Genomic DNA, 13,228 nt, shown 5'->3' with positions numbered 1-13,228 from the left:
CGCTGCCCTTCCTCGTGTGGACACCATTAAAATTGAATATTTGCTGAGGCGTGGGTGGCGTCAGTTGGACATGTTGAGGAGCAGTTCTGTCTCAGGGGCTGGAGTGTTTGAAAAAGAGAAAAGTGAAGAAAACAGTTAATTTATTAACTTGGATGTGGCCAGTGACAATTTGTGGAAAGAAAAACAGTGCTACGGGTTTCACAATATACTTATGAATTAATTTTCTCATTAGGTGAGAATAGTTAGAATTTATTTGTGAGTGAGATCAAAGACTTTCTTAAGAAAGAACTGACAACTTTCTTGCAAGATGATTAGCGCTGCTCGTTGTTTGCTGTTCCCATGTAGGATAGCTTGGAGGGAAGTTTTATCAAAACAGAACTGTGTTCTCTCCCAAGCTTTACAAAAACAGCAGTTGTTACACTTCAGTTCCGCGACATACAGTCATCAACATTCTTTACACAGAAGGAAACCCAAGTCCTTAGCTGACCCCTCACTGTCATGCGAGCACCAGAAGAGGTCTTGGCATCAAAGCAACCAAGGTCATTATGTTCAAAGACGCTTCTCCAGCTTCCACTCAAGCAGTCCAGGATTGGACCCAGAGGCTGACCTTGCAGAAGTGAGCTCTATGTCTCAGCTGTACTACAGGATCTTGGAGTCCGTTCCGGAAGGCATTCAGATGGCCTTTGCCTATGGGTCAGGCGTGTATAAACAGGCAGGACACAACAGTACTAAGGAGAACATGCTGGACTTAATCTTTGTGGTGGACGACCCTCACGCCTGGCACAATCAAAACATTCAGCGCAACCGTGGTCACTACTCTTTTCTCAGGGTCTTTGGAAGTCGAGCTGTCTCGCATGTACAGGATTTAGGGGCAGGTAGTGTATCCTTAATTCTGTTGTCATTAACAACTTTTGGTCAAGGAATTGATGTTTGTCTGAAAATTATGTCTCTTTGAAATTTAATTAGCTCTCAAAGAACAAGACATTGAAATCAGTTTGTTTTAAAAGACTCGGCACTCTGTGGGGTAAATGTACAGAGGTTAGGCCCCCCCCAAAAATAGGTCTGTTTACGGTAACATAGGGTGAAAAAATAGGGTCGGTAGGTCGGCTTTTTTTTTTCTTTTTTTTCCCCCATTTTTTTTTCTCCCCTCTCTATGATGTTTCACAGTTCATTTCTTCTCATCAATCCCTGTTTTTGCCCAACATAACTATAAACAGTACTTTGAGCTTACCTCCCTTCTGTCGTCTGCTGTTTGAGCGCAAACAGCTCTATTTTGGATGCGGGTTTTTTTTTTTTCAGACGATCAAAAAATAAGATTAGGGTCGGGCCTAAAAACTAGGGTCGGTCGGGTTACCGTAAACAGACCTATTTTTTTTTTTGGCCTTATGAACAGAAAGTCCGACAAACAATCAATCAATCAATGAGTCTTATATCGCGCATATTCCGTGGGTACAGTTCTAGGCGCTCTGCAGTGATGCCGTGTGAGATGAAATTTTATACGGCCAGTAGATTGCAGCCATTTCGGCGCATATTTACCTTTCACGGCCTATTATTCCAAGTCACACGGGTATAGGTAGACAATTATTAACTGTGCCTAAGCAATTTTGCCAGGAAAGACCGTTTTGTCAATCGTGGGATCTTTAACGTGCACACCCAATGTAGTGTACACGGGGGGAGGTTCGGACACCGAAGAGAGTCTGCACACAAAGTTGACTCTGTGAAATAAATTTCCGCCGAACCTGGGATCGAACTCACGCTGACAGCGGCCAACTGAATACAAATCCAGCGCGCTACCAACTGAGCTACATCCCCGCCCCAGGGTCTTAAAAGTGAGAAAGTCTTAACCCTTACACTGGTGCAATTCTCTAACACATGTTACATAGCCACTGGTCAATTAACAGAGAGAAAAATAAAGAAAAACGGTCATATAGGTTTTCGCATCCATGGGAGGTAATCAGAACCGACCAAACAGTCTGTGCCAGTAGCGCGACATGTGTCGTGACAACCAGGTGACAGTATACGTAAAATAGCGCGACAACCAGCCTAAGGGTTAAATTAGGGGAGTCTTGAAAAAGGGGTTTAACTGTACTGGTTGCTGCAGGTATTACTATAATTTATGTACCCTTTATTCCAGCCTTTATGCCTTTACTCTTTAGCCTTTAACTTCTAACTGAAATTACTGTTCTCTTTTCTTATTCCAGGCGTCTACTTCAACACACTAGTGCCTTTCGAAGACCGTGTCATCAAGTATGGTGTCATAAGCACAGATAGGCTGATCACAGATCTCTTGGATTGGGAAACCCTGTACATCAGTGGACGTCTTCACAAACCTATTAGGCTTCTTGTGTTGCCTAGCAACCATGACCTTATCCAAGCCATGCAAGTCAACCTGCAGAGCGCTGTTCATGCTGCACTGTTGTTGCTGCCGGAAGAGTTCTGTGAGGAAGCGCTGTACACCACTATCGCCGGCTTGTCCTACAATGGGGACTTTCGCATGGTGGTAGGAGAAGATCGCAACAAGGTACACTATTTTTCGTTTTTTTTTTTATTTAGCTCATGTAATTTTAGAAAGAGGATTAAGGAGTAATTGTTATTTACAGTTTTAGAAACCAGATTAATGAGTATGATTGTTATTTTGCGTTATGCAGTTAATTTGTCAGCAGCTGGAATTAATTTGAAGGTGACCTTTTGGCTTTGGTTTCAACCTCACAAATGGAGTAAGTTGTGGGAGGGGCGGGGACGTAGCTCAGTTGGTAGCGCGCTGGCTTAGTAGCCAGTTGGTCGCTATCAGCGTGGGTTCGATCCCCACGTTCGGTGAGAGATTTATTTCTCGGAGTCAACTTTGTGCAGACTCTCTTCGGTGTCCGAACACCCCCGTGTGCACACATGCGCACGAAAAAGATCCCACGTTCACAGCTAAAGTCTCAGGGCTTGGAAAACACGAAGACACGCATGCATCATCTCTCGTCTCTGATTATCATGATCCTATTTCGATACTTTGACGAGACAAACCCAATGCTGGTGTGTCGAAGAAGACAGCCACAGAGGGCTTGTTCGAATCAAAGTATCACACCATATCCTCAGCGTATTACCAATACCTGTCCTAATATAGTCCAGTTGGTCTAAGAGGACGTTAAACCCTAATAGTAGTAAGTTGTGGGAAAACTGATACTTGGCATCTGCCTGTAGGTTACTGTGGTGTCTTTGTAATGCCCATGTATGGAGTGTAGGTGTTTATGTGTGTGTGTGTGTGCGGGCATCTACACGCATACTTCTGCAGGACATCTGAAACATACCAATGAGATCTTACTGATAATTTCATTGTCATTGCAGGTGGCCAACATAGTTAGCCCCAATATTCCCCACTTTCGTCGCCTGTACCAGCCTATTGTGGACTCGGCAGTACACGTGCATTGGCATCACGCACAGGGCCGTCTGGAGCAGGATCCCAACCACATCACCCAGTTCCACCACCTGCAGCTCCTCCCCAAGACCGTTCTCATGCTTCTCCAGGAGAACCGAACTCGCCCAGGCTCCCACCCAGACTTGGAAGAAGTGTTGATGATTTACGCCAACTCCAGCCACTGTGATGACACCGTGGCGCGCGTCATCGCTCACATCGTGTGGCGCTCCAGTGTGAGTCAGAGCGCCAAGACCAGTCTGACAGCCGGCGCCAGAAAGTCTGTGGTGTACACGTTCAAGAAACTCAAGAAGATGTGGAAGGGAAAGCCCAAGAGGGAGATGATGGCGTGAACTGAGTGCGATGGTCCGCAAAGAATTACAATGGTTGAGTACCGCAGGTTCAGGTTTTGCATGAGATACTTCTTTGGTAATTTGCGTTGTTGTCATGCAGTCCTGATGGACTGAAAGAGAGCATGAAAGATGTGTGATTCAGATTCAAGGAGACTGTGACATTAGCTGAACGAAAAGATTATTTGGAAACTTTGGATGGTTGAGCAGTGTGTTTGCTGGGTTTGTTTTAAAGACTTGAGCACTGTGTGTGTGTGGTGTATGTTGCAAACAGCATGCTGAGCTCATTTTGATGACAAATGCAGACGGTCTGCAGGGTGGATGTCCTGGGTAGCTCAGATGGTAGATCACTGGACTAGGGATTCTAGGGTCAGAGGTTCGAGTCCAGGCTGGGACGGAGATGGGTCAACTTTGTGTGCAGACTTGGAGACGGTATCCATCTCCCAACCCCTGTGTCACCACAATGGCACGTAAAAGATCTTGGTCATTGTGCCATAAGTGCAGGTGGCTGATTACACCTAAACACACACACACACACCTAGTACCTGGGTAGCGCCACTCTTGTTGTTGCTAGCTTTCCACGGGAAGGAAGCAACCCGAATTTCCAATCAATGAGATAATAAAGTAAATGAAATTAAATGATTTTCCAAGGGCCTAGGGGACACAGGCTGCTACTGGTGTATATGCCTTGCCGTGGCGTAGCAGCTTGTGTGGCCTGATGATCCAAAGAGCTATGCTGGCCGGAGCCTTCATAGTGCTCCTGGCAGGTGTAACCACGCCAGACAAGTCTGAGGTGAATGGGGCCAGACTAAGTATACACCCTGGCCCTCCATCTAGGTTGGGGGTTGTGCGAAGGGCTAACAACTCATCCATGGAAAAAAGTACTCGTTACAGAAACGTCAACAAGAGATACAAGGAACATTTCGGCCCTGGGAGAAGATGGATCTCCAGCTGGAGAGCTTATGGCCCAGGATCGGAGTGCCTGGCGAGCTCTTGTTGGCGGCCTATGCCCCGGACGGGGTCAAAGGCATAAGTAAGTAAGGGGACACAGGATGAAAGAGAAACCTCATGTTGTTTGAATGTAAAAGAGTCTTGTCAAGTCGGAAAAACATCCACAGAAAGAAGAAAGGATTGAAAAGACAAGTAAGAATACGACTTGTATTTCAAAAACCAAACTCGGTACCTGAAATTTTATATGAGAGTTCCTGGGAATGATATCCCCGGACGTTTTTTTAATTTTTTTGATAAATACCTTTGATGACGTCATATCCGGCTTTTTGTAAAAGTTGAGGCGGCACTGTCACACCCTCATTTTTCAATAAAATTGATTGAAATTTTGGCCAAGCAATCTTCGACGAAGGCCGGACTTTGGTATTGCATTTCAGCTTGGTGGCTTAAAAACTAATGAATGAGTTTGGTCATTAAAAATCGGAAACTTTTAATTAAAATTATTTATTTTATTAAACGATCCAAAAACAATTTCATCTTATTCTTCGTCATTTTCTGATTCCAAAAACATATACATATGTTATATTTGAATTACAAAGAAGCTCTGAAAATTAAAAATATGAATATTATGATTAAAATTATTTTTCCGAAATCGATTTAAAAACAATGTCATCTTATTCCTTGTCGGTCCCTGATTCCAAAAACATATAGATATGATATGTTTGGATTAAAAACAAACTCAGTAAGCTAAAAAGAATAGAGATACAGAAAAGCGTGTTATCCTGCTCAGCGCGACCACTACCGCACTATTCTGTCTTGTCGATTTCACTGCCTTTGCCACGACCGGGGAACTGACGAAACTACGAGTATGCGGTCTTGGTGAAAAAAGCAGTGCAATCAGTTTCATTCTGTGAGTTCGACAGCTTGACTAAATGTTGTTATTTCGCTTTACGCGACTTGTGCTTTTACCCACCTGTTTACTGTGTGTTTTGATTTGTGGAGGTGAGCATATGTTGTCAATGATAATTCTTACTTCACTGCTCTCTTAGTCTCAGTCTTATTTTTCTGCCTGCAGTAATTTGTAGCCAACATTGTAGTGTATTATATGAAAGAAATCATTCTTTTGATTTTATAAAATGATATTTTTGTCAGCTATTGTTTTTCAACTAAATAATATTCTATTACTCTATTCTGTTGTTTATAAGAAAATTATAAAGCTGATACTTGAAAAGCATCTTGTAGTCTTGTGTTTTTTCCCCTCCTGTCTAATTGTTGTGTGTGTCTAAGACTGTAAACTTGTTTATTATTGTTTGTGTTGTCTGCATATTTTCTGATGTATCAGGTTGCTGATGAGTTGTTCACAATTCATTGTCTGATTTTTGCTTGTTTATGTTGCATGATCTTATGTCCTCAATAATAGTAACAGCAGGGGCGGATCAGTTCATTTTATGGGGGGGGGTTTCCAAAAGTATATTGTGAAGATATGGGTGTGAAGGCGCAAAGCGCCGAGCCGACGGTGCGAAGCGCCTAGCTTGCTAGGGGGGTCTGGGGGCATGCCCCCCCGAAAAATTTTGAAAAAAAGGATGCAAAATGGTGCAATCTGGTGCATTCTGAGGTTGATCATTACCAGTTTCAGGCAGCAGATTTTGTCACTGATTAATACCCCAAAAATTGAAACTCAACCCAAAAAAACACACAAAAATATTTTTACTTTTTGGCTGGGGGGGGGGGGGTTCCCGAAACCCCAGAACCCCCCCCCCGTGCCTGCCCCTGAACAGTGAGTGCATGATGCAAGAAGAAAGAATGGATGTGTGTTGATGTTCAGTTTGGTCCTGCATGCTGTGAGGGAGGGATAGTGAACGGGAGAAAGCTGTCTAATGGGAGAAAACATTGCTATTGTCAAAGAATTACATTGCCATAGCCAAAGAGATCCACAGTTGAGCCTGTAAGGGAAAGTTGCACATCATACTTCCTGAAAAACAGTGGCCTTTTTTTATAGTCTGTACTTTAAGTTACTGAAATAGACCAGTGTGCACAAAATGACACTCCAATGCACATGCACATAAAATGCATAACAAAAAATTAACATTGTACATAACACTGAAAGTCGTAGCAAGGTTTTTCTTGTGAGTTTGCAACGGTCAAGTGTGCTTGTCAATGTCTTTTTCATTGAATAAATTTCAAATGACATCTATTTCCAAAATGGTGTGCTAAAGATATGCACATTCACACTCACACACACACACACACTTTGAAGAAAGTGGGAGAATGTGCTAAAAGAAAACAGCAAAAGATCACATGTCAAAGGAAATTTCATTGATTCAGTCAAAATGTTCTTTAAAGGTAGATTTGTATGCTTACTGCAACTGAAGTATACACAGCTGTTGCTGTTACCACACAAACACACACACACAAACACTCACACTCACTCACAATTCAAGACAATCAAGCAGGCGCATTTAGAGCACATGCTCCACTTTAAAACAAATGCTCTTGTGTTCTTTCAAAATGTGTAAATCTGCAAAATGTACCAAACCTGTGAGACATACAACAAAACATTATGAACACTATATGTCTTTCGGCTGCTCATTAAGTTTCAAGTGACTCTTCAAGCCAGAGTGCTTCACATGCACACACCTAAAAGTTACTTCGAAGGACACAACGAGTAATTGTCCAAAAAAGAGATACAAATATACACACAGCTCACCAAAAACTCAGTAAAATGCAACTATTCAACAAAGATAATAGTTAAAGTTGTTCAAATAATCTAATACCGGCAAGTATCAAAGTTTATTCTCAGCCAAATTAATGAGATAACACACACACACACACACACACACACACACACTCACCCTCTCTCTCTCCCTCTCTCTTTTATGACTTTGCGAGTCCAATAATTTTTATGTTTATACTCGACCATTATTTTGATGTTTTACTAGTTTAATACTTTGATGAGATACTGTTCATTTTAGGTATGAAATGCCTGCCAAACGGTTGTGTGACGTGTCTAGTGTGTTGGCGAAGTGTCTTGTGCTTGTCACTTCTCGCTTTCAGCCCTCACCGCTGGCTAGCACCGTCTGTCCTTTTTAGGACAATGCGAAAAGAGAGCAGAATGCGTCAGTCTCTCCTGCCAGTACAATAACCTCTCCACAACAAGCCCTATGTAGTGCCTCCATCGCGGCGACAGGCGTAAACTGGGTACTGCAAGGCCCCAGGCTAGACTACAAGGACTCGGAGGAGGTTGGCCCCTAGACGTGCGGCATGCGGGCCCACCGGTGTGTGGAAACGCCCAGGTGCCCACGAACCAACCTCCAGCTATGGGTCAAATAGCCGGGCAGGATAGGCTCGTCAACCCTGGCAGGCAGCTATCCTAAGAGAAGACCACTCTGAATTCAAAACGAGGGTAGAGGAGGCTCATCATCCATGGAAGGAAACTCGTCTAGGAGAAGGAAAACTCCGAAATGAAACCCACGCAGTCCCTCGAAGACGGAACGGCACTGGCCTTTTTTAGGCGGGGAGCAGACCGGGTGCCTACGCTATCCTCGACAAATGGTTGTGTCATCAACGAATCAACGTGATGGTGTCGTCTTCATGGATCGCAGCCAGGTGAAGACGGTGCCGGGCCCTCAGCCTCAAAGGGGCCCACCCAATGCGACTGGCGACTCCCACCCATCTGACGTGGCCGGGGATGGGCGGAGTAGAGCTACCGGCTACCAGATCAAAGTCATGCACTGGAATGCTGAGGGGGTGAGGAACAAGAAAATTGACCTTCAGAATTTTCTGAAGCAACAAAATATTGATGTTTGCTGCATGCAGGAAACACATCTGAACAGCAGTCACCGTTTCTCCATTCGAGGGTATGAAACTTTTCGACATGACAGAGGTATGAAATGATAGCATGTGTAGGTATGCGAGCACCTCCCGCGGGTTAGGGGGAAGAATTTACCGGATGCTCCCCAGCATGTCGTATCGTAAGAGGCGACTAACGGATTCTGTTTCTCCTTTTACCCTTGTTAAGTGTTTCTTGTATAGAATATAGTCAATGTTTGTAAAGATTTTAGTCAAGCAGTATGTAAGAAATGTTAAGTCCTTTGTACTGGAAACTTGCATTCTCCCAGTAAGGTAATCATTGTACTACGTTGCAAGCCCCTGGAGCAATTTTTTTGAATAGTGCTTTTGTGAACAAGAAACAATTAACAAGTGGTTCTATCCCATCTCCCCCCCCCCCCTTTCCCCGTCGCGATATAACCTTCGTGGTTGAAAACGACGTTTAAACACCAAATAAAGAAAGGTATGCGAGCACGCGCGAGCATGTGTGTGTGTGGGGGATGTGTGTGTGTAATGTGTGCGTGTGTGTAAGCGAGTGTGAGTTTGTGTGTGTGTATACGTGCGTGTGTGTGTGTGTGTGTGTGTATGTGCGCAGTCTTTGCTTTCGTTTGCAATTATTCTCTGTATATATGTTCCAAGGACAGGTTGGAAGATTAGGCTAAGCCTAAAACCTTTATCCTTATGTTATAAAGTTCTGAGTTCTCTCTCTCTCTCTCTCTCTCTCTCTCTCTCTCTCACTTTCTCGTTCCCCCTCTCTCTCTTTTATTCTTCCCTCTCTCTCAAACAACAAATACGAAACCTGTCAAATCAACTATAAATCAGCAAGCACCAACATTTGGTATTTGCAAAGTTTCAGAACAGACATACAAACACTCCCACTTCTTTTTTTTCCCCCTCGAAGTATTTTTAATCATGTTTTGTTTCTGATGTAGAAGTGTGCATTCTGGATGTTTTTATCACAAAACAATGTGTATGCAGATCAAATACTGCATTTGACAATTTTCGCCAAATCACATATGTGCAGTTTTGCCGTTTCAGGATTAGCCCGACAACTTGTTACATGTACTAAACTTGCAGCCACTACGGTCATAGCAAATCTTTCTGAACACTTCTCAGTACATGATTGTATCTACAGTCTCCACCACACTGCATGTGGCATATTTCTTCATTTCAGTTTCAGTAAGCTGGTCTCTGAGCACTTGTTCACAATATTGCAGTATTAGTGTTTACTTTCAAGTCATTCTCTAGGGCACAAAGTGAAAAACAAGCGCTTGAGAAGTCTTAGATGGGTAGTCAACCCATGGCTACTTGGACACAACTGAGTGTGAAGTGAAGTGACGTGAAGTGAATAACATAATCGTGCACATAACAGTGAAGGAAAATGAGTGAAGGAAGAAATTGTGCACAACACAGCAACGTCAAATCAACACTGAACGACATTTGTGGATGGACTGAACCTGTCTTCCTTGTTTACGCTCAGGTGTTTCAAGTTTTACCATTTGGTGTCCTGAGCTTCTCCCGATAAGATGGCAACAGGAATACAGCCACAAGGACGGCACAAAAGTCATCAATCCTTTGTTTTACATTTGTAGTCTTTGTGACGTCTCTCGACACACAGAAAGAAGGTAGAAGCAGTAGATCTCAGTTCCGCAGATGTTGAATTCTGAAGGCAATAAAGTAGAACCCCCCTTTTAAGACCCCCAAATTAAGACCTCCTCCTTTTAAGACCTTGATTTTTCACAATTTTCGTTCATAACATCTGTTTATTTACCCCCATTTTAAGACTCCCTCCTTTTTACATTTAGTCAAGTTTTGACTAAATGTTTTAACATAGAGGGGGAATCGAGACGAGGGTCGTGGTGTATGTGTATGCGTGTCAAGATGGGGTTAAGAGCAAAGTTAAGATAGGTGCGTTGGATAATAACACAATCAAGCCTCTTGAAACATATTTCAATGGATGCAGCACAGCAGATATGATTGTTGGATAATAACACAATCAAGCCTCTTGAAACATATTTCAATGGATGCAGTGTACACTTTTATGGGATACCACTAGTTGAGCTTTCGGATGAGAGGGTGTGTCCTTCGGTGGATAAGCAGTTGTGAATCCTGAGGATTTCCCTGGCCATGGGTACGTGATTCCCCCTGAAAAGGTAAAGAGCGGTTTTATATCATTTTTACATTTAGTCAAGTTTTGACTGAATGTTTTAACATAGAGGGGGAATCGAGACGAGGGTCGTGGTGTATATATGTGTGTGTGTGCGTGTGTGTGTGTGTGTGTAGAGCGATTGAGAGTAAACTACTGGACCGATCTTTATGAAATTTGACATGAGAGTTCCCGGGTATGATATCCCCGGACGTTTTTTTTATTTTTTCGATAAATGTCTTTGATGACGTCATATCCGGCTTTTTGTAAATGTTGAGGCGGCACCGGCTGTCACACCCTCATTTTTCAATCAAATTGATTGACATTTTGGCCAAGCAATCTTCGACGAAGCCCGGACTTCGGTATTGCATTTCAGCTTGGTGGCTTAAAAATTAATCAATGACTTTGGTCATTAAAAATTTGTAATTAAAATTATTTTTTTTATAAAACGATCCAAATTTACGTTCATCTTATTCTTCATCATTTTCTGATTCCAAAAACATATAAATATGTTATATTCCTTATATTCGGATTAAAAACAAGGTCTGAACATTAAAAATATAAAAATTATTATCAAAATCAAATTTCCGATATCGATTTAAAAACAATTTCATCTTATTCCTTGTCGGTTCCTGATTCCAAAAACATATAGATATGATATGTTTGGATTAATGGTGAGGAGGGGGGGGGGGGGGCTTATACTCTCTTTTCGACACCGGGGACAAGTTACGGACTTGAACAGTGACATTGCCTGCCCTTTGTAATGCACCAGCGACCCGGCATAGAGTAAGTTTCATTAAAGGCTGCCATATTCGTAGCGTTCATTAATTAATTCATATTGTTTACATGTGCCAATAATGTTATAAAACTGTACCTAAGGGGATATAATAACGATTGGCTGTAGCTTTCGAACACAGAAAAAATTATTTCAGTATTGCAAAGTGGTGTTGATAGTGTCGAATGTAAACAGAACAGTCTCAAACGCCATCTTTGGTTTACGAAACGTCACGAAGTGACGTCAACGGTCTAAAAATAGCCCAAGTCCTGGAGAACTGTTGCTAAACAATGCAATAAAGAATTAATTATTTCACCGGCCCCCGTAGCGCAGTGGTTAGCGCATCGGGCTGTGGGCCGGGAGGTCGTGGGTTCGAATCCCATCAGGGTCATGTGGGTTTTTCGGGCTACGGTCGGCTCCTACCCAGAGTGGAAGTGCTATGGTTCCTATGGGAAGGCTGGAATCACACAGCCGAGTGTCATTCACTTAACGAATGCGACTTTGAGGGTGCTCAGGTTCTGTTTACCTGACCAACACCGCAGGTGCGGCAGTTCTCGGGCCTGGTTGACGCCATGATCTATTATGACAGTAAGCGTAGAGTGCTGCCCTGTCACGTAGTCTCAAACCAAAATTGGAAATCCATAGCATCATCATTATAATCATCCTCATCTCATTAATCATCCAAAATTATAAATTGTCCTTGCTCCTGTGGCCCTTCATACCCGGAGCTCTCGTGGTGACCTTGGTCTCAGTGTTCCTGTTCCATCCTTCCCTGAATAGTACTTCTGCTGTCAGTCTTCAACGTGTGACGTTCTGGGGGGTCGACGGAGGGACGTGGTGGCGGTCTGCTCTCTGGAGGGGACGCTCACTCAGTCTGGCTCCGCGACTTAGCAGTCAATGTCGTTAGTAGGGGGCATAGTAGGGACAGACCCACTACTGAACACCGTCGAAGTGACTCAGCAGAAGAGCAGTGTCATCTTCCGAGGGTAGCCTACCGCAGCGGCCCGACATCCCTCCCTGGAGCGTCTGTAAAATCGACAAGTCTGGCAGCGGAACGAAATTCAGATGTGGAGCGGCGTGAGAGCACACCGGGACAAGGAACAGGTGTAAGGGGAAAAAAAAATAAAAATTATTTCTCTTCAAACCTAAAACTTTGCAGGAAGCTTAATTTATACATCCCCGCAACGATGGGAAAAGCCCTGGAAGTAATTAAACTAATTAAATAGGACAGTGTGTGAAATGTTATACACCAGATGTTACGATGTGACTGTATGAAAGACCGACGAAGTCCCCTTGAGAACAAGCCAAGCAAAGCGGCCCAAGCAGTCAAGCATGACATGATGGGAACTACATGCCGCAGCGTGCGCACAATCCCCAATTTATCAGTCTTTCAAGTGCAGTTACCGGAAATCATTGCGTTGTCTTTATGTGATACAGGAGATGTTATTACACCCCCGGTATAGGGGTGTGTATAGGATTCGGTCGATGTGTTTGTTTGTTTGTTTGTGTTCGCATATAGATCTCAAGAATGAACGGACCGATCGTCACCAAACTTGGTGAACAGGTTCTATACATTCCTGAGACGGTCCTTACAAAAATTGGGACCAGTCAAACACACGGTTAGGGAGTTATTGGTGGATTAAGATTCTACAAGGACTTATAGAGGGACATATTAATGGTCAAAGGGAAATAACCTTCTCAGTTGGTGGCAGTGAGAATGGTAAGGACGGGGGTGTTTTTCCTACCTCGGAGGAATTTCTTGTTTTTACTGCTTCAGTCAT

The 13,228-nt window shown here is 43.3% G+C and overlaps 1 protein-coding gene across 1 annotated transcript; it reads left to right on the top strand.

Annotated features, from left to right (window-relative positions):
• Nucleotides 1-144: 144 nt before the first annotated feature.
• LOC138953494 (phosphatidate cytidylyltransferase, mitochondrial-like) lies at nucleotides 145-5,932 on the top strand. Its single transcript, XM_070325334.1, has 3 exons — nucleotides 145-875; nucleotides 2,202-2,521; nucleotides 3,334-5,932. The coding sequence occupies exons 1-3, from the start codon at nucleotides 308-310 to the stop codon at nucleotides 3,751-3,753; spliced, it is 1,308 nt and encodes a 435-aa protein (XP_070181435.1). The 5' UTR covers nucleotides 145-307; the 3' UTR covers nucleotides 3,754-5,932.
• The last annotated feature ends 7,296 nt before the right edge of the window (nucleotides 5,933-13,228 follow it).

The sequence above is a fragment of the Littorina saxatilis genome, linkage group LG17 (assembly GCF_037325665.1).
Source record: "Littorina saxatilis isolate snail1 linkage group LG17, US_GU_Lsax_2.0, whole genome shotgun sequence".
Classification (NCBI taxonomy): domain Eukaryota; kingdom Metazoa; phylum Mollusca; class Gastropoda; order Littorinimorpha; family Littorinidae; genus Littorina; species Littorina saxatilis.
This window is presented reverse-complemented; position numbering and strand designations above follow the sequence as displayed.